Source organism: Mauremys mutica, chromosome 4, assembly GCF_020497125.1.
Source record: "Mauremys mutica isolate MM-2020 ecotype Southern chromosome 4, ASM2049712v1, whole genome shotgun sequence".
NCBI classification, from domain to species: domain Eukaryota; kingdom Metazoa; phylum Chordata; order Testudines; family Geoemydidae; genus Mauremys; species Mauremys mutica.
This window is the reverse complement of record NC_059075.1, coordinates 142,331,016-142,358,753: the sequence shown is the minus strand read 5'-3', so window position 1 is coordinate 142,358,753 and position 27,738 is coordinate 142,331,016. Positions and strand designations below refer to the sequence as shown.

Sequence of the window (27,738 nt, the reverse complement as noted above, 5' to 3'; positions counted from 1 at the left end):
GCCTGGCTGGAGTCCCGGGGACCCTGCGCAGACAGGGCCGGCTTTAGGAAGGGCGGGGCCCAATTCGAACAGTTTCGACGGGGCCCCGGCAGGGATGACTATTAAAAAAAAATATATGTAAAAAACCACATGGGGCTTGTACTCACCAGGCAGTGCTCTCAGTCTTCGGCGGCACTTCAGCGGCGGGTCCTTCACTCACTCCAGGTCTTTGGCGGCACTGAAGGACCCGCCGCCAAAGTGCCGCCGAAGACCCAGAGCAAGCGAAGGACCCACCGCCGAAGTGCCGCCGAAGACCCGGAGCACTGCCAGATGAGTAAAAATTAAAAAGGTGCCTCTAGCCAGGGAAGAGATTCTCACTGGGCGCGGGGCCCGATTCAGGGGAATTGGTGGAATTTGCCTAAAGCCGGCCCTGAAGCCAGGCTCTGCCCAAAGTAGCTCAGGGGATCTGGACTTTCACATTTACAACAGCCCCTGCTAATGGCCCCTGTCCCCACCAAAGGCAGGGGCGGCTCTAGCGATTTCGCCGCCCCAAGCACGGCGACACGCTGCGGGGGGTGCTCTGCCTGTCGCCGGTCCCGCGGCTCCGGTGGACCTCCGCCGGAGCCGCCTGCCGCCCTCCCGGCGACCAAGCGCGCGCTTGGTGTGCTGGGGTCTGGAGCTGGCCCTGACCAAAGGCCATTCCCGCTGGAGCCCGGGGGGAAGCGAGCCGGCTGGGGGAGGGGGAGAGAGGGCTTCCCCGCCTAGGCCGGGCTCTGTCCCTGGGAAGCAGCGTGCCCTGACTCCCCGGCCCTGCTCTCCCCCTTGGGCGCAGCGAGGCCAGGAGCCCGTGGGCAGAGCTGACGCCTCGGCCGAGTCACAATGGCCCGGCCCGGCCCCGCAGCGCAGCGGGCTCCCGAGCAGAGGGCAGCGCCCACCATGCCCCCAGCGGCCGTGGCAGCACCAGGCTCCGCCGGCCGCTCCCCGGCGGCTTAGAGCGGCGGCAGCCCACGTGCGGAGCGGCCTGGCGGCGGGATGACGCAACCGGGGATCCCCGCAGGGGGGATTCCCTCGCAGGTAGGAGCCCGCCGGGCTAGGGGGCTTAGCAGCGGGCAAGGGAGGGGCGGCTGCTGCGGAGCAGCGGCGGGGCCAGCGGGGGTCTCCGGCGGCGCGGGCAGGACCCTGCCCCCCAGCCCCATTTCCCACCCGCCGGGCACAGAGCGCCTGGCCCGGGCGCATAAAGAAACAGCAGCGCCCAGCGTGGGGGGCTGGGAAATCCACGCCCCCAGCGAGGCGGGGCTGGGCAGGGCAGGGAGGGATTCCCCCAGCTGTTCACTTTCCTGGGGAGAACAGAGCATTCAACGACATCACTCCAGAAAGTATCTGGGGGAAACTTCAACCATCCTGGGAGAGGTGCCACCGTCCTGTCAAAGCGGAGACTTCCCCATGGCAATCCCCAGCAGCAGGGCACAAGGCGCTAGCAGCCTGGAAATGGAATTCCAGCCCCCTCACTCCTCCTTATCCATCTAGCACGTCGCACCTATAGCGGGGAGTCAACGTTTCAAAAGCATCTCAGTGACTTAGGAGCCTGAGTTCCATTTGCAAAAGTGACTCTGGCCTTGTCTACCCACTGAAGTTGCCCTGTCTTAGCTATACGGGTAGTAAGTACCGTGTAGCGTGGATGCAGTTATAGATATAAATGTTTCCATTGGTATTAAAAAAAACAAGGAGTCCTTGTGGCACTTTAGAGACTGACAAATTTATTTGGGCATAAGCTTTTGTGGGCTAGAACCCTCTTCGTCAGATGTATAGTTTTATCCTTGTATGGGATGGGGCATATATGATACTAGTATAATCACTTTTGTACTGGTCTAACCGAGCCTGCACCAGGAGTTGGACTGGTGTAACTATTTAGGGTAAAATGCCCACTCCTAGCTGACATGGCTGCTCTGACACAAAATCTATGTTTAGATTGGGCCTTGGGTACTCAGGCCTAGATTTTTAAAGGTATTTGGGCATTGCTGCACTCAGCGTTGCAAAGCCAAACTGATTTAGGAACCTAAATTGCATTTCCAAAAGGTATTTAGTCAGTTGATGTGATTGAGGCTCCTAAGTGTCTAAATCTCCTTTGAAAACAGGACCGAGGTGCCTAAATCACTTTGGTGATTTTGAAAATTTTATCCTAGGTGCTTTACCGATGAATTTGAGGAAAGGTCCCAGCCTTGAAGAGCTTGTCATCTAAACAGACTCACATAATGAAATGTCAACATATACATACACTACATGGATCTAAATCCTCCATCCACACCCTGCGTTTGGTCCCTGCACACCCATCTCTACTCCTTCTCCCCTTCCTCAGCCCTAACTCCAAATATTCAACCTGGTGCAGCACCCCCTACCATGCTGGCAGCAGTGACTGGGTGATGCTGGCACTCTGTGGGGGTGTTATCTTTTCCTATGAATTGTGAGAGGGGCCTTTTTTTTTTTTACATGGATTACAGCAAACCATGACACATCAGGGCTGGCAGAGACACTGCTAATGTGCTAAACAGCTGGCACAGTTAATGTAAGGCGGCTCTGGTCCCTTCAAGGCCATCTCATGTCATAACGATATTTATTGATTTATGACCTTCCCCTGAAGCACCTGGTGCTAGCCACTGTTGGAGGCAGACGTACTGGACTAGATGGACCAGGGTAATGCAATTCCTGTCATCCCTTAACCTCATCTCAAAAGTGCACATGCATGGGTAGTAGTATTGTGCATGGTTACTGATGTGTATTATGTCACCTGGTGTGACCAGCTATAGAAAGGGTCATTGGAAACCAGCTGGATAACATAAAAATACATAGAGTTTGGGAACACTCACTGTTTTGCTGCTCTGTTAAAAGCTGTAATGTGTGTGGGACTCACCATTTTATCTCCAGTCTCATAATATGTTTTTCTTGAAATCCCAGCTCGTTGAGTCATGTAATGTCATGAGAATCTCAGCTTTCATTAAAAAAAAAAGTTTCTAGCTTTCAGGGTTACAGAGAGAAGCTTGAAAATATGATCCAGCTGCATATTAAAGGTTCAGAAAGCACATAAAAAGTACCCAAACTTCATTTTAAAAAATGTATGATTTTTAAATCACTGTCATAATTTTTAAGTATCAGAGGGGTAGCCATGTTACTCTGGTTCTGTAAAAAGCAACAAAGAGTCCTGTGGCACCTTAAAGACTAACAGATGTATTGGAGCATGAGCTTTCGTGGGTGAATACCCACTTCGTCAGACGCATCTGTGGGCATTCACCCACAAAAGCTCCAATACATCTGTTAGTCTTTAAGGTGCCACAGGACTCTTTGTTGCTTCTCATAATTTTTGGAGCCTAACACATGATTTTTGAATACGTTGGGTGAACAATATTGGGAAGCAAAAAGTCTCCTTTATAGTCACCACTAACTGCTCCAATTTCCCTTGCATTTCATTTTCTCCACAATCATACCTTTTAGATAAGGACTATAATAGATGTTGAAGTACTTATTATGTGATTCTGTTTGTTTAAAGGGTGTGGTAATTGCCTGCAACGTCTTTGGTGTATACTAATCTCAGGCCTCCCTCTTGATACACTTAATGTAATTTAGCAAGAGGTGAAAACTATGGTGGAGATGAGCAAGAAAATAAGGTCCCAATTCTCCAACTGGGGCCAAATTTTCAGAAGAGCTCAGTACCCAACATGTACCCAAAGTGTTGGTACCCAAGGTGCAAATTTTTAATAGTGATGGTAATTAAGAACTAGAACAATTCCCTAAAGTTGTGGGGATTCGCCATCATCTAGAGTCTTTAAATCAGGTTTGGATTTCTTTCCAAAAGATACACTCTAGCTCAACCAGAAGTTATGGACTTGATGCAGGAAGCATAGAAGGTCAGACTAGATGCGGATTGTGGTCCCTTTTGGCTGTAAGAACTATACATCTACAAAAGGGCTGAGATGACTTCCCTGGATTTGCACTTCCAGAAAGTTTAGAGTATATCTATACTGCAGCTGGGAGGGAGCCTCCCAGCCCAGATAGGCAAACTTGAACTAGTTTAGCTCAAGCTAGCATGTTAAAAATAGCAGTGTGGATGCTGTGACTCCGGTGGTGAGTCAAGCTAGACAACTGACGGGGGTGGATGGGTGTAAGAGCCCAAGTTATCCCAAGCTGTAACGTCAATGCTGCTATTTTTAGTCCTCTAGTTTGAGTCCCGCTAACGTCAATCTGTCTACCGGCGTTGGGAGGCTCAGTTCCAGATGAAGTATAGACGTACCATTAGTGACTTCAGACTCGGGGCTTAGACATGCAAGCCATCCTCTCTAGCTGGTCTATAGGAAGCAATTCTGCGCATTCCAACAGAGGTCTGCTATCACCTCTAACTCCTATCACACACTTGGCACCAGGGACACTGCCCGCATGGAGACTGTCATTCCCAGAAGTAAATGCCGTCCTCCCAAAGTCAAGACAGTTCAGAGTGGGGAAGAGGTGCCAGTAAATCATGTATAAAGCCTGTTGTTCCATAAGGCTGGAACGTGCTGACCTCTCGCTTGCAAGCTGCAGCTAGGTCTGATCCAAAGCCCAGTGGTGTCAATAGGATTCTTAACCTTGACTTCAATGAGTTCGGGATTAGGGTCTTTGAAAGCAGATTAACTTCTGAATGTTAGTGGCATCCTGAGAATATCTTAGATGGAAAGATTTTCTCTCTTCCCCCCACAGCCACCACCAATTAGAATCCTGCTGCCACAATGCAGATGGAAGCACTAGCCGTTGGGGAGGATCAAGGAGGCACTGAGCTAAATCTGAGCATCTCTCAGAGGCAGATGGAGGATCCCTGAAGAAAAGGATCCGGCATTGAGAGCATTAAGGCCTCTGGCAGCTGGCTGTCTGGGGAGTGGGTGACAGCCAGCTGCCAGAGGCCTCAAAAGACAGTAGGCAATGTAATTTACATAATCATTTTACTGATCTTCCTGTTACGTGATTAATACGTTTATGACCCAGTGGTCAGAGCCAGATATACAGGCCGAAAATAGATCAGCTGAATAAGTCAGGGCGTCATGGAAACCTCTTTACATGGTTAAAAATAAAGCTAGGCACCAAAGATTTTATTTAGGATGCACAACTAATAATTGAACAGGGACAACTTGATTCCCATTTGACCTTTCCAAGGATCACGGGCATCCTCTGTGAAAAGCAGCATATCCCGAGCATCTCTAAGTGCTGGTTAAGTAACGAAGGTAAAAACATAATGTCCCTGCCAAGAAAGCCTTCAAATTTTACTTCTGAGAGATGTTTGCACCTTCCTCAAGTGACCTGTGTTTTTCAGCCCTACGTGCATTTAAATCCTATTTCTGTTTTCATTCTTTCAGAGAATTTAACACTAGCACAAGGTGCTTGCACTGACAGCACTGCAGCGCTCTGTTGACCCACAGAACAGATACCGCATGGGCAAGCTTTCCCTGTGTCACCACGTTGGTATTTATCAGCGTAGAGCAGGGGTAGGCAACCTATGGGATAGGTGCTGAAGGCGGCACGCGAGCTGATTTTCAGTGGCACTCACACTGCCCAGGTCCTGGCCAGTGGTCCGGGGGGCTCTGCATTTTAATTTAATTTTAAATGAAGCGTCTTAAACATTTTGAAACCTTATTAACTTTACATACAACAATAGTTTAGTTATATATTATAGACTTCTAGAAAGAGACCTTCTAAAAATGTTAAAATGTATTACTGGCACGCGAAACCTTAAATTAGAGTGAATAAATGAAGACTTGGCACAGCACTTCTGAAAGGTTGCAGACCCCTGGCATAGAGGGATCACCTTTAGGGTTGAGAGAGGCATTTATGGCTTGTGTGGTCCCTGAATACTAGCAGGGCTTCTAGTTGGGTGCAGTTCTGATGTCAGTGAGTACCTGATCCATTAGGAACTGGTCTAGGACCACCACCTAGTTGTTCATTAGCCTCTGAAAAATGAGTCTGATTGTAGCAACATCTGGTCAGGACTGAATTCAGGCAGCTGACCTAGGGATGAAGGGCTGTCCTCTCCCATTTCCAATCTCCCGAGCACTCCTGCCACCGGTGCACTGACTCCTGTTCAATAGTGTCCCATCGGGGCTGTGTTTGTCATAAAGCTGGGTAAAAATGATCTGTGAAGAGAGAATGAAAATCTGTAGGGGGAGATGAAAGACTAAATTCTGTCAGCAGAGAAACATTGTTGCATGCTGTGTTTTACCCGGATGAGGCGCACTTAGATGTGAATCTGTTCACACTACGTGCTGTAAGAATCCCATGGCTTCATAAACCATCACTGGGTGTAGAACTGAGAATCTTTTGTGCTAAAGAATTACGCCTTAACCCTTTAGTCTAGCACCCTAGGGATAGCTCAAAATACATGAACACAAGTGCTCTCTGTCATCAGGCCGGTATCACCTCATTCTGCAAAAAGATCATGTTAGTGCAAATGTGGAAGGTGGTGTTTCCACAGGGGATATGCTCAGCTGGAATAAGATGGTGAACTGTGCAGCATATTTTGGGTGTGGTGTCATTGTTGGCTCAAGACACAAGGAACACGTGGCTCTCTATTGATTACATATAAGATTTATTGATTCATATTTTCCTCTCCATCTTTTGCATATTTGTGTGCAAAATAAAAATAGACCCACCGATGCATGTGCCAAGGTTGTGGCTAGGGCCTGCAAAGAACACGTCATACAAGTAGCACAGAAATGCACGGCCTGGCAAGGCATCAGGAAGCCAGTGAGCAGGCACAGCAGTGTGATCAGGGTAGAGCAGTGCAAATAATTTAACTGATGGTCTCACTTCACTGACAGTTCCAAAAAATTCAAAATAATGGTTTGGTTCTGCTCAAAGTGAAAGTGATTGTGTGTGTGTGTGTGTGTGTGTGTGTGCGCAGTAGGGGAATTTCTGGCAAATTGAAAGAGGCGGGAAAACCTTGGCTTCAGATGAAGCGTTTCATGTTGGTCGTTTTTAACAAAAGCGAAGAGCAACATTCATTAAACTGAGGGGCGGTATCCCCGTTGTAACCTGTAACCCACTGGTTAGGTCAACTGGGACCTGGGAGACCCAGTTTTGAATCACTGTTCAGGACCAGGAACTTGGAATACCCATCTCCCACATCCTACATGAGCGCCGTAACCAGTGGGCTATGCACCTGGAGTGGGGCTCTCTACATCTGTTCTGTTAAAGTTGTTCCACTTTGTATAAAATACCTGAGTGGTTATTTGGACAAAGAAAGTGCGAGTGACTCTGGGGCACTAACCTTTATCCTAGTCCCTACGCCGATGAACATTTAATTATGTACAAACCCAGAACAAAAAGAAAGTCCCTGTCCCAAACAGCTTGCAATCTAAGATAAGAGACCACAGCTAGACACAGACGGATGGGGAGCACAAGACCACAGTCTGATAGCTCTTTACACCCAGTTGGTAAATGGTGGTGGTGTAAATGACTGCAAAAGGAGCAAGGTTACAGAGAATCAAGTCCTGGGGATCTAGTTTTACGTTTGGTATGTGAATTTCCTTAGTATATTTTTTCTTTATTAGTAGTATTTGTAAAGAGATGCTGTCAAGTTAAAAATAATACATTTTCTTTAAATAATCACCTCAAACACTCATTAAAGAATTTTAAATGGCCAGATTTTTAGCATTTATACCAGTTGTTGACTGTTTGCTGTTCAGTGTAACTAGAGGGGCCACTTTCACTACTGGGCCTGATCTGTTTCACTTTCCAGTTCTAGTGCAGCACCATTATATTTGGGTAGATGATAGAGAGAACGTGAAACTCCTACAATTCTGTGCAGGAACAAAAGGATTGCAATGTCTCTTTGTTTGACTTTTCTTTTCACAGGTCAATGGGGCTCTGAAACCGGGAGCTCCCATCAATGCCTGCAAGAGATCAAAGGGAAGAGAAACAGCCAAAGTGTCACAGGATTTTCCTTGTCCCCTACGCACCTCCAAGGATCAGTCGTCTCCAATAGGCTATCGTAAGGACCAATCTTTAGCCTCTATGTTTGTTCCTTTCGTCGTACACCCTGGGAGTCATAAGCCTGATTCACTCAAGTTTGTCTTCTATAAATCGAATTACTCTAATTCGTACGCGCCATTTTACACTGCGCAGAAGCCAACCTGTGGGTACCGGTATTGCCGGGACACCGATCACACCAGGAAGGTGATGGACGTAGAGAGGGCAAACATTGTCAAGTGGAGACCCATTGTGGGGACGAAACCACAGTTGGTTACAATAAACCCAAAGCAACGAAACTGACAGTATGTCTGGCCTGAGCCTCTCATTTGTGCAGGATATTCTAGTGCAGTGTGTGGGTTGAAGGGGCGAGGTAAAGCTTATTTGGATGGTTCTAGAAGACCACTTGGGAAATACTGCAGGAGCTAAACTTTCACAGCAGCATAGCAAACGGCTGTCGTAACTTCTACCCAACTCCTTCCAGAATGCAGTGCAATAGTGTAAACCTACCATTGCGGTTAAGTTACCAAAACTAGCCACTAGCTGGCACATTAAATGAAGCATGTTAAAATGACAAGCGATGCCTGTGATAGCAAAACAATGGATATGGGGGTTGGGGAAGATGCTGTTAGGTTTGGTGAATCCATCCACCTGATGAATGCACTGATCTCTGAGAAATATGTTGCCTAGAGTGTGTGTACTTGTATTGATATAGGAAAACCCAGTCAGACTTGTTGTGTCTGGGTTGCTGGGAACCCTTACTGAGGCACCGAGACTCAACAGTGAGGTGCATAAAAATATGAATTCTACTGATTATCTATGTACCGCATGGGTATCCACACAACAGACTAAACTCCAGAAGCCTTGCCCCAGCATGCACTGTGCTCAGTGTAGAACCTGGGCTGTATTCCCTAGGAGCTGGTCTCTTCTCTGATTTCCCAAAGTCCTGGTCAGACTCTGGAAAGCTTAAGAATCCCTTCATTGCTAGGCCTTACGGGCATGGTATGACATTGTGCTCAGTGAGGCAGAAAGCTCATTTTGTGTTTGGAGCTGTAAAAGCTTGTTTTGTGTTTGGTAATTGTCACTGAAATGTGACATGCCCTGGGGAGGTCTCTACTAGCCCTGACTTAAGAGTACACTGTAAAAGATGTCAGGTGGCACACAGTATACAGAATTTTTTTTTAATAGCCTGGCGAATTGAATGCATTGGCAGAAAGGTACAACTATAATCATAATATTTTGTCCTTCTGTAGCATTGTGAGCTGATGGACTTTCCCACTGTGCTCTGAACAGTGTACTCCTATTGTCCAAACATCTCCCCTTTCGTGGAGTTTGGCTTGACTGGCAGTTGAAACACCAACAGTGTGTCATAAATCTCAGCTCAAGTCTGGCTGGTCCTAGGGTTTCCCTGCAGAAATCTCTGTGCCCCAGACCCTCGTGACTTCTGGTCAGATGATCATCACACACTTCCTATCTTGGTAGGATTAACAAGTCCCACCTGCCATAATGAGCCAGCAGAACTTACTCAGCAACTTTATGTAGGGTTCTAACTCTTGCTAACAGAGTGGGTTGGGGGAGAACCCGGCCACCCCTTTAGAAGCACCTTTCAGCTAAGATGTTTAAAGCATTTTACAAGTAATAATTAACTAAGCGTCATGACCATCCCCATGAGGTAGAAGACTATCATCATCCCCCTATTTACTGCTGGGAAACTGAGGCCCAGCGAGCCCAAGGCCCAGAAACTCAGAGGTGTTTAGGCACCTAACTTCCATTGAAATAATTGAAAACTAGGCACCTAAACTAGGTACTCTGAGGATCTGGGCCCAAATGCTTTGCCTAAACTCATACAGGGAGTCTGCGGCACAGCTGGGAATTTCACCTGGCACCTTGCAATATCCTGAAATAATTTGGGGCTTTCATTCTACTCACAGTGCGCTAGAGATTAGCCCGAGCAGCCAGAGGCAAGTTTGGATGTGTTTTAACCAGATTCATTTCAGACCCATCTCTTCTGTCTGCTCCTGCTAGCAGCAGGTGCCACTGCATTTGCTGACTCTGAATTGAAGAACCGAGTACACTTAACTGACGCTTAGCTAAAGAACAGTGGCACCTCATATTTCAGATGCTGTCAAGATTCTGATGCTGTCAAGGGGAGTGGAGGCCTCAATTTGCTTCATGTGTTCCCCCTTTAGCGCCGACTGTGAGTGTGAGGGCTGTTTTCCCTGGGTCCTGGGTATCTCCACACTGGAAGCTCTTACAAAGCATTGGTATTTTCATATGCTGTTAGCACATTGGTGTCTCTTGAGGTACAAGCCCCCACTCTTTTTTATTAGTGGTTTATTTTTAGGTTGTCTGTGTATCTCCCAGTCCCTGCCTCTGCCTTCCACTGATCACTGGGACCTGGGGATTGCTAGCGTGATGAGTAATGCAGAGCAGACAGCTTACAGGCAGAGGCCACGCTGGGACACAGCAGTGGGGAAAGGTAAATTCCCCCCTCCCTTTCTTCCCTTAAGGGTCTAGCCAGGGGTCAAGACCACTTCTGCTGATTAGAGGGCAGCCCCCTGGCACCATGACACTAAGGGCCAAATCTGCTCCCCCTTTGCACTGGCACAAACCCAGAGTAATTCCATTGATTGGATTTGGAAAGTAGACGTTCACAGGTGTCACCCACCTCTGAATTTGACCCTAATTGGTGCTTATATCAGCAGCAAATCTGGGGGAATCTCCTTACATCCCGCACATCTGTGAGGGTTGCCCTCGATTCCTCCGGCAGCATAAGGTGTTTCCTTGCCCTGGATATTAATCCCTCTTGCACAAGCCACACAGTTCTGTCACTCGCTGAGCAGGAAGTGCTCTGCACCGCCCCTGACAGAGCAGCTCCTTCCCAAGGTACATTGCCCCCCAGGGCTCCTCAGCATGAGTAAGGGGAGGTGCAGGCAACTAGAATGCCACAATTGGCATGCAGAGGAAGGTCACCTACCACCCTCCAGGGGGTGCTGTTGACTCTCTCGGAGGGCTTGTCCTCCCCACGGGCTGGGGCAGAAGGGGAACCCCTGGCCCTGCCCCTCCTTGCCCCCTTGGGGTATTGTGCACCTCTAGGTTTGTTGTGCAGAGGGTGCAATTGTGCCAGGCCCTTACATTGGTTGTACATGGGAGGAAAGTTTCTTGTGCTCTCCTTCCTCATGTTAACCCACAGAAGGGCCAGGAACAATCGGTGCCATAAATAGCCCAGATAAGAAGGTGTGGGGATGGGGTCAGGAGAGAACTTCTGCTTCCATGGAGGGAAAACAGGGCAGGTGTGCAACGTATTGAGTGGTTAGAGAATAGGACTGCAGGGTCAGGGCTGCTCGGTCCTATTCCCAGCTCCTCGAACGTGTGCAGTGTAATGGTTAAAGCAGAGGATGGAGAATCAGACGCCTGGGTTCTGTGGCTGATTCTGCCATTGAATCACCTTTCTGTAGCTCAGTCTCTCCTTTTGTAAAAACTGAGGAAATAATACTGCTCTGCCTCAGAAGGAGAAACTGTGAGGTTTAATGAATGAATGTTTGCAAAGCCCTTTGAGGCACACTCAGATGAGAGGAGCTCTCCACGTTCAGTTCATTGTTAGCACAGTTCACTTTGTAGATGTCTGGGAAAGGTTTTGCTTCTGTGTGTTCCCATTTTCCCTGTTGAATTTCTCATTGCTGGCTTGTTGGAGTGCACTGCACCTCATTAAACTGACTGTCGCTGGAATATCAAACCTCACAGTATTTCTGCCGGAAAAAACCCCTGTGTTCAGCCTTATATTATTCTGCCAGGTTTTTCACTGATGTTTGTCCCGCTAGGTGTTTCTGTTGCCCAGCCATTGTCAAGCTTCTAGGAAATGTAGTTGACAAAGAGTTGGTGAAGTGTAACTAGCCTGCACACCTTTAATTTGAAGCCTTTCTTTTGTTATTCATAACTGCATAAATGCAGGGAAAGCAGCATCAGGCCATGTGCAGAATTGGGCTCCTTACCTTAAGGTGCGTAGAAGAGAAAAATATTTATGAATACTATGGAATAGATCCTCACCTGGTGTAAATCCAGGTAGCTCTATTCATTTTATACTCTGAGGATTTGGCCTATTATAATAGGATCAATTTTTTGTTAATTCTTCTCTGTTTGCTGCACCTTCGATATGAAAACAACACTGGGCCCCATTCTCATTCACACTCAGACCTTTTCACATATCACGGAGGCACCTAACAATTGGCGGCAGATCCTTAGCTGGTGTAAAGTGCCATTGAGATCAGTGGAGCTATGACAATTTATTAACTGGAGATTTGCCCCCGGGACCCAATCTCTGCTAGCAGGGCTGCTGGTTAGTGCTTCGGATGAATCTCTTTCCTTGGTGTTGTCCTAGGCCATCAAAATCAACCCAACAAAACACGTGACAGGAGCTGAAGTGTTCTTCTCCCCAGCCTGACTTTTCATTCTCTGGTTGCTGGCCACTTTTGGAAGCCCTCTGGCTGTAATGGGTTGGGCTCTAGGGGAGAAGTGAAAGGACAGACTAACAAAGGGCCTTCGGAGTACTCTACTCTCTTCTCTTTTGTACGCCCCCTTGGCGGACACCTTGCGGTCAAAGGGCTACGAGGTCTGCACCGAGGCCCTGATTGTGGGGGCCCTGGGCGCCTGGGACCCTTGCAACGAACGCGTGCTTTGGACCTGTGGGGTGGGCCGTCGCTACGCGCAGCTCATGAGACGCTTAATGGTCTCGGACACTATCCGCTGGTCCAGAGACATTTACACAGAGCACATCACCGGCCACCGCCAATACCAGGAGTGAGCGGGCGTGACTCTGTGCACGCAAAGGGGGGACGAGACTCGTGGACCCCCCCGTTGGACTCTATATCCTAAGCCCCAAACCCACCAAACTGTACTCCACCATGTGAGGGTCGTCCCAACCCCATTACTCAGCCTGCTTACTCATGCCCATGGCTATCTGTAACCTGTTTGTATGAGTGATGTACCCTCACCATTTACTTGCCTGTACCTTTAACTGACCCACCGTATACCCCGCATTGGGGACATGACAGACTATGTATATGTATGTGCTGCCTAACACCAAAACGTTAACATCCCCTCACAATCTGTATGTAACCCCCAATGACACAATAACTGACGCATCATACACTTTGTATCGTTTATTTTAAATATCAGAGTCATCACTCACACAGTCAGACCCAAAATCAGAAATGAAGTGGATTAGGGGATTATGCTTGGAGCAAATCCTGCCATCATAATCTTGCCTGTAATCTGCAAGAGTCTCCCATTTTACCTCCCTTCTATTTTAACCCTGAACTCTGGATGCCCCAGCTGGGATCCCATCACCGGCTGTTCCTCATTGGCTGGATTAGGATTTGCTGCATACTTAAAAGTCAGGTCCTTGTTTGAAGAGGGTTTTGCGAGTTTAAATTCACTTTAGGGAGTGTGAAACTCTCTCTGGAGGGGTGCCTTTTTGCAGCTCTGTGACCCATGACAGTGAATTAGAAAAATCTTGTGTTTGGGTTCTCTAATTAGCGTAACTCCTGTGATATCAGCTGATTTTGAAACTTAAAGACAAAAAAGTAGAGTTGGAAAAAAAAAAAAGTCAACCAAACCACCAACAACCGAGAAGAAGTCTACAAAATTTCCATTGTTCCTGAAATACGTGACCATCTCTTTGTGCGGAAATGGGGAACATGGATGGGAAATCCGTGGAAGAACTGAGTGCCACCGAGTGCCACCAGTGGTACAAGAAGTTCATGACGGAGTGTCCCTCGGGCCAGCTCACCCTGCATGAGTTCAAGCAGTTTTTTGGTTTGAAAAATCTGAGTCCAGCATCAAACAAATACATTGAGCAAATGTTTGAGACATTTGACTTTAATAAGGTAAATATAACCATCCCTATTTAATATGTATGTACCTGTGTCTATGTATGTGTTTGTGTGTGTATGGACCCCTATATATATGAGACTAAGGTTCCATAGGTACTCTGATAATACAAATAAAAATAATATATAAATATGGCCTGTCTTTCCATTGCCTTACATGTTATGTAGTCCTTTACACACATGTAAAGGGCCAAGTGGGTGTAAAATACTATCAAATCCAAATTCTCCACACTCTTCAAAACCAGTTTTGGTAGCATTTTACACCTACTTTGCACTCATATTGCACAAGTCTAAATGTCTGCACAGTTTGCAATATGGTGCAGAATTAGGTTCATATAAATATATTTATGTGAAAGTATTTGACATGAATGTTCCGAATGAGTTTGTTATATGAATGCAGGTAAAAGAAAAGGGAATCTTTCCAAAACAAATATTCCATTGTTTTTAGTTTTAAATTATTTGAATTGTTGGTATTTCTCTTTAATACAACTTTAAAAGAATGTTTTTATCTGATGGTTTCTAATCCCTGTAAAATAAATTACCTTTTAATCCCAAACTGTCTAATGTCATGGCAGTAAAAAGAAATTGAGTCAAAATTGCCACATTAATTTGACTGAGCAACAGTAAGTTCCACATCCACTCAGTATGTCACGTTTCATGGCTTAGGGCAAAGATTAAGTGTATTTATTGCTGATTTCTATGTTTATTATCCGTTGGATTTGTTTTATTATATAGCTGTGTTTTTCTTGTGCTGGGCTTCTCTTTTTACAACTTTTTAGATGTCTAATTACTTGCTCCTGCTAAATTCGTTCATGATTGTCACAAGGTGCTGTTAAGAGCAAAAGCAGCAAATGACCCACTGAGGTTCGAGTAGAGCAGTTGCTACTAATGGATGCTGTGCTTTGAAGTAGGAACCGATCTTGCTCCCATTGAAATCAGTTCCTAAATGTCCCCTGACTTCAAAGGGAGAAAGACCTGATCTTTAAGATTATTTTTTAACGGTGTCCTCATGGGCCTGATCCAAGGCCCATTCAGGTCAGGCTGTATTTGGAGAACATTTGTTATTATCCAGAATCACTTCCTTGGCTGCCATATCTGCATCCCAGTGATGGCTGGAAGATCCCTCGATATTCAGGCCCCGAGTCATTACTGCATGGCCAGTGTTATGCCGACACAAGTTCATTGGCTTCAGTGGAGTTATACTCACATAATACTATGAGTAAAGCAGGAGTGAATCAGGCCCATCAGCTTGTAAGGAGCTTTCGGCAGGAAAGGAAAGGAAAAGAATTGCTATCTAGGCATAATTAACTAGTCTCTGTGACACCGATATAAATCCGGAAGTGACATCAACAGAGTGATTCTGGATTTGCCTGTCTTAAGGGTGTTTACTGATGCCCATCACCACGTATCTATTCACCTTCCATATAGAACGGATTGGCAGTGGTGGAGGCCCCAGTGGCTCTTCTCCCTTTTCAGGATAAGAAAGCTGTCTGTAAGGCAGCTCTGTTTATTTAAGAGGGTTTATTTGGGTCTAATTGACTGCATAATGGCAGGGCCCTATCAATTGTTGGCTTTCTGTTGATCAGACCTGAAGAAGAGCTCTGTGTAAGTTCAAAAACTTGTCTCTCTCATCAGCACAAGTTGGTCCAATAAAAGATATTACCTCACCGGCCTTGTCTGTCTCACAAACGGCCATTCATAACATCCATCACCCCTTGTCTGAGGTTTCATTTCATCCCAATAATTTGTGTCTAAAATTCAACCCAGTGCAGAAGACGTGAGTTCTGCTGAAATCCTTGACCTCGAGTTTAACTGAGATTTAAGTGTCACCTAAGCCTTGTGCAAGCCGACTGGTCAGGAATGAATTTCACCCACACAGAAAGCTCTCAGTAGGTGAAATACAGGAGATTACTCTCCAGGCTGCATAGAATGGGGCCCCTGCAGCGATGTCTGTTGAAAAGTGTGTTGAACTCCAAGGTGGGAAGAAGCATCTTTGGAGCCTCCTTGCACCTTACAGGAGCATGACTGCCATTCAGTACCTGCCGACAGTCCTCTGGAGCCCTTTGACCCCTGCAGTTCCCCATGCCATTCTTCTCTGCAATATTATTTTTACCCAAACCCAAATGATCACAGCGGCTGCAAGAAACTTTGGGAATCTGGCCACATTAACAAAACTTTAAGCCCCAGTCCATCAAAAACTTCATACCAGGTGTAGTGCTTGCTGCCATGAGCAGTCCACTAACTTGAGTTATTGTCTGACTTCAGTGGGGATGATTCAGCATCGTTAGCACTAAGTCCACTAGTCTGTGTCTGTAAAATATCAAAGACATTGACCTTAGGAAAATTTTACTGCCAGTTAAATCAATAGAAATCTATTGGCATCAGTAGAATTACTCCAGATTTACACTGGTGTAAATGAGAACAGAATTTGGCCCTTGTTTTCATATCTCTCTGCAAAGTACCTACCAAACTGCTGGTGCAATGAAATTAAAGCTGGTGCCAGCTAAAAAAATTTCCTGCCCAACAGGAATGTGTTTGTTTAGAAAAAAACAAACTGAGAATGAGACACTTGACTTCCTTAAACATTCAATAGCACTCATGGTTTTAAAACAACCCCCCAGTCCCTGCTAAATTAAAAATTAAGGCTAAAATTTGCGCACACAAAAAAAGGCTCGATTTAGGATCTTAGTTCCCATTGAAAATCAATGTGATTTAGGTTCTTAAATTGCTTAAAGGACTTGAAAATATTACCAAAAGTCAGTATGCCAGTATTTACATTGGTGTTCTAAGGGATCTCATGGTTGAATGTACACCTGACTAATGAATCAACGCACAGGAAATCCAGGATGGTAATTGGGCTCAGCAGCTATTTATACCTAATCTGATTTTTGTGACTGTGGAATAAAGCAGATGATCTGTTCTTTAACTGGGCCCCTTGAGCAGTGGGCTGATTCCATGACAGTACATGGCCCATACTTCCCAAGGAATTACCATCGCTTTGTACAATGTGCCATTTTTCACTTGAAATAGGTTTGGGAGTAGAAATGTAAGAAGTTGTGAATGTCAGAGATCAATACCTAGAGCCAGGGCGGTGACTAGCAAGCTCCCTCCTGCATAGCACTGCTGCAAATACACCTCAGTCCTACCTGTAACTTCCCCTGAACTAAGCCTCTCCAGCTGAATGCACCCAACTGTAGTGTGTGTGGCAAATGTAACTAAGCAGAAAAATGAGGCTACACCCCCTTTTCTGTTGTGGCCTGACCAAGTGTGAATGCAGGTTTCCAGAGGGAAAAAGATTACAATGCAAGACCCCATTCTACATGCTCTTTGTGAATTCTCTTCTCCCATTGACGTCTGCATGCAAATCCCATTAGCAGTGAAAAAAATTACATATGCACATGGATGGGATAGCGTTGGGTAACCCACCAGATTTCATCTGGATAAGCCTGTTCCTCTTTGCTTCCTGAGATATAATTGTATTGCATAAAGAGATTCCCATAGCACAGAATAGCTCTCTAGGTTTAATTAAGCTCTAAGCCCAGCAGATACTCTGAGATCTTGTTGATTATTAACTCATTGTGCATCTGCAAATTTAAAAATTACCACTTTGGGGATTGGAGGTGTTTGGGGCAACTAAAACTAACTGCTGCTTGCATTCAAAATGCACTGGAGAGAGGGCGAAAGCTTTCACCTCTGCTAATTTCACATCGAGCAGTTGAACTCTAGGTCCTTATGTCAGTTTGGTTTGCATATTTATTCAAATTTGGAAAATACAGCAGGACAACCTTATCCAAACCTTATCCAAAGCGGATGCAATTCACCCCTGTGCCGGGAGACAGGCACAAGGCATATGCACCAGTTAAGCCTGCAAAATATGTCTTTGAGTGGAACTTAAGTGTTGCTGATTCCCTGTGGTGGCCCTGGCACAGGGTGAATGTTCCCCAGAGAGCCCTTGTTTTGCGGAAATGCAGAGGAAATCTTTGAAGTAAGGAATGGAGAGGTCATGCTGCCTGACTTTTTTTTTTTTAATCCCTCCCAAATTAGGGTTTCTCTATCGAAAATAGTACCCTGCACTTTTGAGGTTCAGGTTCCATTTGCTCCAGCAAAACTTGAGTTTGGCTTTTGTTTTGTTGTGTCTTCCTGGGTACCAGGCAAGAATGAATTACCACATTACTCTTGATTGTTTGAACAGCCTGGGCTTCCATTTGCAATAGTTAAAAATCCATGCACTTAATTAAAGTTGAAAAATAAATGTTTAAATTAAGGAAAGAAATGTTTTCCCAAATGACACACAACTGGGTTTCCCAATTCCCATCACTGCTATTGGAGACACATCACTACAGTTTGTTGTATAATTATATTTATTATTAGTATTTATTAAAAAAGTAATAATCTGAACGTATTTAGTCTTTTTTTCACCAAATGATTTGGTTAAATGGGAAGGACAGTCTAATGGTTACGATCTTCCCCTCAGCCCTCAGAGACCTGAGTTCATTCTCTACTCCACCCCAGACTTGGGTAAGTCATTAGTCTGTCAGTGCTCAGTTCCCCATCTGTAGAATGGGGATAATCGCACCACCAGACCTCACAGAGGGGTTCTGACGATAAATACATGAAAGATTGTGAGGTGCTCAGATACTACAGTGATGGGGGCCAGATAAGTACCAGCGATTTCAAAGTGCTTTTACACTTATTGGACCAGATCCTCAGTAGGTATAAATTAACATCATTTATTGACTTCACAGGAACTACAGCCAATTTACACCAGTTTAGGATCTGGCCCAGTAGTTAGAGAAAGGTAAGTAATATTATCCCAGTTTTATTACAGAAATGCAGTCAGCTGTTCCGAAAGATATCAGACAGAACCTTTAAAGCTGACTATCTGACTCATGCTCACCTCTGATGTAGCCCTGCTCTTGTGCTTTTTAGGATGGCTACATTGATTTTATGGAATACGTGGCAGCTCTGAGCCTGGTCTTGAAGGGAAAAGTGGAACAGAAGCTGAGATGGTATTTCAAGCTCTATGATGTGGATGGTAATGGCTGCATTGACAGAGGAGAATTATTGAATATCATCAAGGTGAGCTATTGCTGCTCTGTCTCTCTTTTCTTCAGCCAGTAACTGTGTTGCCATAGCACCTTGGATATCAGCCGTTAGACAAATGTACAGAGAGAGAAGAGCCACAAGAACGCATTCCCAAAGGAAGAACATTCCAAGCCAGAGAGATAATTGTGCTCAGTCAACTGGCAAATTTGCAAGCATTGGCCAGATCTTTAGTCCACTCACAATACTGGGCTGAAGGACCTCCAGGCTCAGTTAGGCGCAAATTGGGAATTACAGCAGTGGCTGGTGCCAAGCCTGGTGTGGGCATGCATTGTGCCAGTTGTTCTCCCCCACTGCTGTGCTGATGGACTGAAATTCCCTTGCAGTCCAAGTCCTCAACCCTCGACCTCCACACATCTCCCACTGTAACTTCCAGTTCTCACCTGCAGCAATACTTCTGTTCCAGTCTGGACTGTTTAAATACATCCATTTAAGACTAGGTTGAGTCTAGCACTTTAATTGAACCTAAGGATTTGAATCAAGATTTCCAGGGGTCAAAGGTTTATGAATTATCCCAATGTGCCTCCGTAACTACTTAAGCTTTTAATGCATTTAATGTATTTAAAATTGTTTTGAATCTTTTTAAATTTTTTTTTTACTTGTTATCCCTTAGAGAACCCAACCCATTGCATGAAAATTTGGTAATTTATGCTACACCCCTTTGCTACTTACTGCCCACAGATTCATAAATCTACACAACATGCTCATTAAATGTTCTCTGTGTCCTTCTTTGCCTCCAGGCTATTCGAGCCATTAACCGATGTAACGAAACAATGACCGCTGAGGAATTCACAGACATGGTGTTTGATAAAATCGATATCAACGGAGACGGTAAGGAACTTTATATGCCCGAGAGAGCACTGCTCTAACTTGAACCCCCTAACCCTAATTCTTCCTGCCAAGTTACTGCAAACTCCTGGAGTGCCCAGAAATAGAGCAGTCAAAAATGGATCTGAAAGCATATGAAAGGCCAGATCTTCAGCTGGTGTATATGACTGTTGCTCCATTGACATCAGTAAAGCTATGGCCATTTACATCAGCTGAGGATCTAAAGATCTGGCCAAAAAGCTTTAGGGTGTGAGGGGAAATCTAGCCCCCAATCCTTTTAAATTTTGTTCAAGGTCTCAGCAAACTAAGAAGAAATAGATACCATCTATTCTGCCCATTTCGTCCTCTCCTGTTCCCCCCTTGGCTGAACTCTAAGTGCTTACACATTTCCCACTCTTAATCATAGAATCATAAGGTTAGAAGGGACTGCCAGGGTCATCTAGTCTAACCCCCTGCCAAGACACAGGATTTGTTGTGTCTAAACCATCTAAGACAGATGGCTCCAGCCTCCTTTTGGAAACCTTCAGTGAAGGAGCTTCCATGACCTCCCTAGGCATCTGTTCCATTGTCCTACTGTTCTTACAGTTAGGAAGTTTTCCCTGAGATTTAGTCTAAATCTGCTCTGCTGTAGCTTGAACCCATTGTCTCTTGTCCTGCCCTCTATGGCAAGAGAGAACAATTTTTCTTCATCTTTTTTATGGCAGCCTTTCAAGTATTTGAAGACTGCTATCATGTTCCCCCCTTAATCTCCTCTTTTTCAGACTAAACATATACCACTTCCTTCCGCCTTTACTCATATGGCTTGTATTCCATCCCTTTGATCACCTTTATCACTCACCTCTAGTTCCTTTCCAGTTTCTCTACATCCTTTCTATACATTGGTGACCAAAACTGGACAGAATACTCCACCTAAGGTCTAACTATTGCCTAATAGAGCAGTATTATCATCTCTTGTGACTTGCATGCTAGGCCTCTGTTAATGCAACCTAAAATTGAATTTCCTTATTTTGCAACAACATTGCACTGTTGACTCATGTTGAAGTTGTGATCCACCACAGCTCCCAGATCCTTCTCAGCAGGGCTGGTGCCAATCCACTTATCCCCCATTCTGTATTTGTGCATTTAGGTTTTTTCCCCTAAGTGTAGCACCTTACATTTGTCTTTGCTGAATTTCATTTTGTTGTCTATAGTCCAGTTTTCCAATTTATCAAGATCTCTTTGAATTTTAGCTCTATCCACCAACGTGTTTGCAGTTCCCCCCCAGCTTTGTGTCATCTGCAGATTTGACAAGGATGCTCTCTATTCCTACATCCAGGTTGTTAATAAAGATGTTAAACAACATCAGACCCAGAACAGATCCCTATGGAACCCACCTTGAGATCTCCTTCCAATCTAACATCATGCCATTAATAGTTACTCGTTGTTTGCGGTTGTTTAACCAATTTCATATCCACTTAATGGTAGTTCTGCCAACCTCCCATTTCCCCAGCTGACTTATCAGAATGTCATGTGGGACTGTGTCAAATGTTCTCTGCTTCTCCCAATCCCTAGAGCTTAAACAGACCCCAAATTCTGCCTCATGAATCTGGCTTTATGTACAGGGCTTCTGTTTTGTGGGGATTATTAATTTTATTGTTCAGGGTTTACTGCTAGCAATTTTTCAGTTCTGTGTAGATGTCCAAAAATCAGGGGGGTTTCAGGGCTCTGAGAAGATTTTTCCAGGTACTTCCCAAATTTATTGTCTAAACACAATCTACCTATTTTTTATAATATGTATAAAAATGACTTACATGTTATTTTAAGTTTTGTAACCTTGTTATAGAACCCCCTGGTTTAGTGTTTAGGGTGTTTATTCCTCTGTGCACTTTAATGTAGCACTGTTTCAAACATCAGTAAAACCTAAAATTCAAAATCTAAAATCAGAAGCCCTATTTAAACAGTTCCAAAATAAGCATGGGGGTGTATCATCAACATCTCAAGCTCTTGTCATAGAGTTTGAATTTAGATGTCCATATTCCCAAGGGCCCAGAATCCACTAGGGGAATTAAGCAGAGAATGAGATTAAGAAAGAGGAACATTTAGCTGAAATGTCAAGATAAACTTCTGGAGTGAGTTATGCACTCCGCTGGGGAAGAGTCTCCCAAGAGGACTGGTAGAAACCCTTTGACTGGGGAGATTTAAAATGATACTGGAAACTTTTAGAGAACGGTCCTAGACTGCCTGGCAGGCAGATAGGCTCCTTTTTTTTAAATCTCTCTCCTTCAGTAAATAAATCCTGTTGGTTCCAGATTGTATTTCAAATGCTAGTTTTGATCGATAAGGCCTTAATGGTGTAGGACTTTGCCCCTCTCCTCATGACATACTGACACAGGTGCGATCAGAGGAACTCAAGCTGGACACCCCTCTTTCTAAAGGAGAGGGGGCTGGCCGTTGATCTGTGAGAGGCCTGCAGCTCTCAGACAGGCTTCCCCTCTGCTGATCAGAAATGGCCCTGTGGTCTACTGTCCTTCAGGGCACACTGCAAGCTGCTTCTGTTTGCAGGGGCTGGGGAGGAGGTGGGTTTTGAGAGCAACTGGAGCTGTGGAGAGGTGTTTGAGGTTGTGCAAGTAGTTTAATTTTATTTGGCAGGGGACTGAGAGCCTTGGTTAGGCCCTTTCTTATGTTGTATCTACATGATTCCTCTGGGCCTGATTCAAGGCCCATTGAAGTCAGCGGAAATGGGGGCAGGATTTAACAGAACCCTCTTTGCATGTGTTCCTGCAAACAGGCGAGCTCTCCTTGGAGGAGTTCATGGAGGGAGTACAGAAGGACGAGGTGCTCCTTGAAATCCTCACACGGAGCTTGGACCTGACGCACATTGTCCGGATGATCCAGAATGATGGGAAGAACCCACAGGGCTCGGAGCAGACGGAAGGGGCGGCTGAATAGAAATTTTCAAAACTCTTTTATTTTATTGTCTAACATTATTAAAAAATTGGGGTGGGGGTGGGGAAATTGGCGAGCTGTGCTACTGCCACTGTGATAAGAGCATCCTATGTTAGAATATCACCCTAGCAGGGGAATCAGGAGCTCCTCTAAACAAGTCAAACCAATTGTGTACGCAGTTAATTGTGAGGCCAACGCAGACCAGCAGGGACAAGAGCCTCTGGGCGTTGGGCGAGCGCTGCCTAGGGAGCAGATGCAACGACTGCTGCCTCTGTAAAAGGGAGGGATCAGATTTTAAAGAGAGCGAGCTGCCGAGCTGACTCATTGCTCTAGAATCAAATGGACTTCCTGAATGGTGCCACCTGGGCCTATTGCCAGCTGGGTGCCTCTGAATATTGCTGCTCCTATGTAGGGAGAGAAGTGAAGAATGTGTTCCAGGAAGGCGAGAGCAGGATCACATAATACTTTCAGAAGGTGCATTGCTTAGTGACCACTGTGGAAATTCATCTCCGTGCAAGAGGCCCCACAAGGTCTTCACACCACTTAAGTCTTAGGGTCAAAACCTGACTCCATTAAAGCCAAATACAAAATCCTCTGATTTTGAAAGGAGCAGTACCTGGCTCTTAATGGGAGCTTAAACCCTGGGGGAGGCCTGATGTAAACACTGGGGAGGTGAAGTAGGAGTGCACAGGCACTCTGCCTGGGGTGAATTTCCCGCTCTGAGAGCAGAGTGGTAACCACAGCTATGTGACCTATATGGAAATCGGTATGTGAAAAACACAGGTGACCTTCCAAGGACTTTGCAGAGTCCAGTTCATAATGAACAGCTTTTCTGTCAGTCAAATCAGCACAGACGCCAGGGTTACTGCAAGAGTTCAAAGCAAATAGGCAATAAGGGTGCAATTTGGACCTGCACAGGAGCCCACAAAAAAAGGCTCCAGACACCCCTTAAATCTTTAACACATGTTAAATGGCAACGTGGGCATCTGTGGACCCACTGCGCTAGGGTCCGTCGCACCCTAGCTGAACAGAGCACTTAAATTGCAAACCCCTCTCTGGTTAGGCACGTGTATGTGTGTGTATAGGGGGAAAGGGAACTAGGTCATACTTAGAGGCATTTTAAAATATAGTACTGATGATTTTTCTCTCTGAGAAAAATCAAACACACACACATGCTCACAGAGAAGTCTCCCAAGTAAAATACACAACAGGGAAAATAAATCAGATATTTTTGATAGAATCATTTTTCTCCTTATTATGTCTTTGAAAGGAGCAAACTTTGTCGTAAATTGGAGTGTAAGCAAATTGTATGGAGTGAAATGGGATCAACGAATCACTTCACAACTCAAATTATAGGGTGAAATTCAGGGCACTTGGGCGCAGCTTGAATCCATCATGAGCCCACAGAATAGACTGTAAGTAGTGCATGGGCCTTGTGCTAACTTTTCAACCACAGTGAAATCTGCCCAGAGTCACGATGTTCTGTGGAGGAAAAATTGACTCTAAGAGCGTCCAGTCTAATCTCTTTTGCTTTGACCCACTATAACTCCCTGAAAGCAGAGATTCCAGAACAGCTGGAGAAATGCTCTGGATCTTCTCCTTCCATATGTATTTTGAGACAGTTGTCCTTTGGTAGTAGCTCTGATGCTTGCACATAAGCAGAAGTCAACAGTTATGTCACTCATCCGTTGGCTCGAAGCTATCTTTAAACTAAAGGCAATGGAAGGTTAAAAAAACTAACATGAGCTAGAAAAAAAGAGTGTTGACTGCAGCAACTTTTTTTCTTCCTTTTAAAATGTTGAAAACATAAATGTGCCTTTTTACTAATGTCTGAACTATTCAAACACACAAATGCATGGCCCTGTTTCTCCATGAAGGAATTTGAAAGAGCAGCAATGGCAGTGACTTGAAAGGTAATGTCTTGTCATGTGTCTGTAGATATACTCCTGCATGTCTCATCTCTACAGAAAGAATAATGTAGAGTGTCCACTCTTTGGTCTTTGGAATACTTTCCTACTTAGCTATTGATCCCAATGAGCCAAATTTTGGTTTCAGTTATTCTGGATTTACACCAGTGTAACTCTTCTAATTGGTCCAGCCAATGTAGGATTTGGATAGCTGTCAGAATCACTTTTATAGGCGAGGGAAAGAGAGTTTTCATAGATTTTGACTTCATTAATGCTTCTTATAACAAGTTTGGAGGGGGAAAAAATCCTGAGGACTATAACATCTCTAGAGAATATGCAGCTAAGCCCCAAAGAGGGTATATCATAATGTTTGGCTAATACACACCTGTAGAAAAGGAAAAAAAAACATTGTTGGCACAAAAAGAAAAATGATTTGTGAAGACTGAAAATCTGTCCTCTAGTCTGCAGTTGCTGTGTGGATCTTTGCACACATGGCCTGGCCAAGCCTTTTTTCTCATTACTGCTTCTTGTGGCAAGGCTGAATATAGAAATTTGTGAGTGAGGTGAGACACACTGGTGTGCCTCTTTGTACACCAGTAGCCAGAATACCCGTCCACTTCACAGTGCAGGTGCCTGAGCTCTGGGAACAAGCAAACAGGGTTTAGAGTGCTTTGAAATCAGTGGGTGTTCAACACCTCTGAAAACCAGACCACACCAGTTCTGTCTTTGCAAGCTCCAACTGTGGAAAACTTGGTAGTGGAACGGGGTTAAATCTTTATTTCAAGGTTTCTTCTTGCCTTCCTGCTTCTTTAGAACACAGGCATGTTTACTCTTGCTACTGTCAAGTTGCCGTGACTTGTTTGTTGGGGAATCAGAATGGAACAAATCATCTCACTTTTATATGGAGCCCAGTCTACTAGTTACCCACAGAGGTCCAGGTACCAAACACAAGGTCCAACGGGACATGGAAAGTGAACTAGTTTAACAATTTAAGTAGGATTTGCTTTTATAATTTCCTTTACCATGGAGATTAGATACCTCCATGGATAAGTTCGTGCTAGAGGAATGTTGGTCACTAATCTGTGGGCTGGTGGGTACACTGTTTTCATTTGCCATTATACCTTTTAGCAACAGCACATTTTTCATACAATGGGCCTATTGGGTTCTGGGGAGGTGGGCAGGTGCAAGCTAAAGGACCCTCCCCTAGCCTGTGGGGAGGATCCACTGAGCCCGGGAACTCACATAATTACACTGGGCATCAGAAAATATAACAAAGACAAGTGTGAAGGTCAAAGGGTCAAAACAAGGGATCCTACAATGGTAGTGGAATGTCTAAGTTCAGTTCAAAGGAATCCATGGCTAGAGATGGGCCAAATACAATGTTCAAACTGTGAGCTTCTTCCAAATACCAGGGCATTCAGGCAATGAGTAGAACCAAACATCTCTCCCTGTAAGGTTGAGTCCCTGCCCTTCCTAGAAGCCGTTTCCCACTTTTGCAGAAAGAGACCTGGGGATCACAATGGTGTGCTAATGCAATGACCTCTCTCTGCCTCTATTGCCAGGACAGATGTAACATCTTGACTGCCCCCAGTATCCACCATACACGTAGGAAAGGTTGGTAATTAATGGTTAATCAGCCCCTTTTCTGCAGCAGCTGAGTAGGGCTGGCCATTCATCCTCTGTTCATCTCTCTGTTACGTGCTCACCGGGCAGAGAGTTTCTTCATCCCACAGCAGCAACTAACGCACAAGTGACTAGGCAGCACTGCACACTGGAAGCAATTATTTTCCCCACATTCAATGTCTTGTTATTTACTACTGGCTGTTTCCAAGGTATAAGCAGTTCTCTGATTTTTCTGTTTTTGTGTGTGCATTTGGCTGCATTTTACCTGTTAAGTTTTATACTTCTGATTCTATAGTGTAATTAAAGAACAAAGTAAAGATGGTATTTTATAAAATTATTTCACTTGTGACTTTTTATTTTATTTTTTTAAATCAAATGTTTCTATTCCTAGCTGGCTATATGAATTCTCTGGTACACATCAAAAGCAATTCCATTCAGGGAACGAGGGCTACGCTACAGCTTAAAATGGTACCAGAGAAGAGAGGCCTGGAGTTTTCAGATTCAAGATGGGCCAGATTCTGCTCCTACATTCACTGAATCCCATGTAACTTCAGGGCTAGCTGACTGTACTGATGTTATTCTGGCTTCAGAAGGGCTCACCCACTCTGGCTTCAGGTGCTCCCATTCCTCAGTTTCCCTTCCACTACAGTTAATAAACTTTCACCCTGCAGGCATTTTCCTAGTAACCCTCTGTTTCTGGAGTCTGACTTATACAAAGTTCAAGGCAGCTCAAGTTTTCCACCCACTGTCCTACTGGCTAGCAGCCTTTGGTAGGGGAATCCTAGCCTTGTCTCTGCTGAGGCTTCCCTCTAGACTTCCTAGCTGGCTGCTGCTCTTTGCAAGCTTTCTGCCTGGGAACTAAAGAGCATCTCCCACCTGTTTTCTCTGTATGAAACAGTTCACACAATCTTACTACTCCTTTACATCCCTCCTCTGACTAGTCTTAGGTTGCATTTATATGCTCCAGCAGGCCTGGTTCCTAATCACATGCTCCCATTACATGGTCATTGGACTGAGAGGTGAAATAGTCACAGGGGAGGCTGAACTCAGAACTCTGGTAAAAAGACAGTTCACCCAGTGACACAGCCTTTATACAGGCGTAATTGAGAGCAGAATTTTGCTTTATTGTAAGATCCTGGAGGAGCTATTTCTTTGGCATATACATTCCCATATGAGCTCTGTGGTTGAAATTTGCTGTGGGGTAGAGGACTCGTAAAAGATTTATGGATCACTTAAACCCTCAAAATAGAATTTATGCTGGCCTTAAGTGCTGCACGGACCTTATGCCAGGCTTCCACACAAGGATGAAATTCACCCCCATATGCATTTGAAGATTGACTTTTATTTCCTCCATACTCTCAATTGTGAAGGAAGCTGCAGTGTTTCCTATGAAAACCTTGACAGGCCCAAGTTCTATTTAATCAGAAACTTCTAAAGGCTAAGCTGTCCTAAATGCTAATGCAAAAAAACTGGCTGGGTGAATCTGAGGGTAGATGTGTGTC

The 27,738-nt window shown here is 45.0% G+C and overlaps 2 protein-coding genes across 2 annotated transcripts; both read left to right on the top strand.

The window, feature by feature from the left end:
• The first annotated feature begins 864 nt into the window (after positions 1-864).
• GUCA1ANB (GUCA1A neighbor) lies at positions 865-8,265 on the top strand. The gene is made up of 2 exons (XM_045014445.1): positions 865-1,053; positions 7,849-8,265. Exons 1-2 carry the CDS (start codon positions 1,012-1,014, stop codon positions 8,263-8,265), a joined length of 459 nt encoding a protein of 152 aa, XP_044870380.1. The 5' UTR covers positions 865-1,011.
• A 5,384-nt stretch (positions 8,266-13,649) lies between these two features.
• On the top strand, positions 13,650-22,709 carry LOC123370040 (guanylyl cyclase-activating protein 1). The gene is made up of 4 exons (XM_045016223.1): positions 13,650-13,847; positions 18,780-18,929; positions 19,694-19,784; positions 22,549-22,709. The coding sequence occupies exons 1-4, from the start codon at positions 13,650-13,652 to the stop codon at positions 22,707-22,709; spliced, it is 600 nt and encodes a 199-aa protein (XP_044872158.1).
• Positions 22,710-27,738: the final 5,029 nt, after the last annotated feature.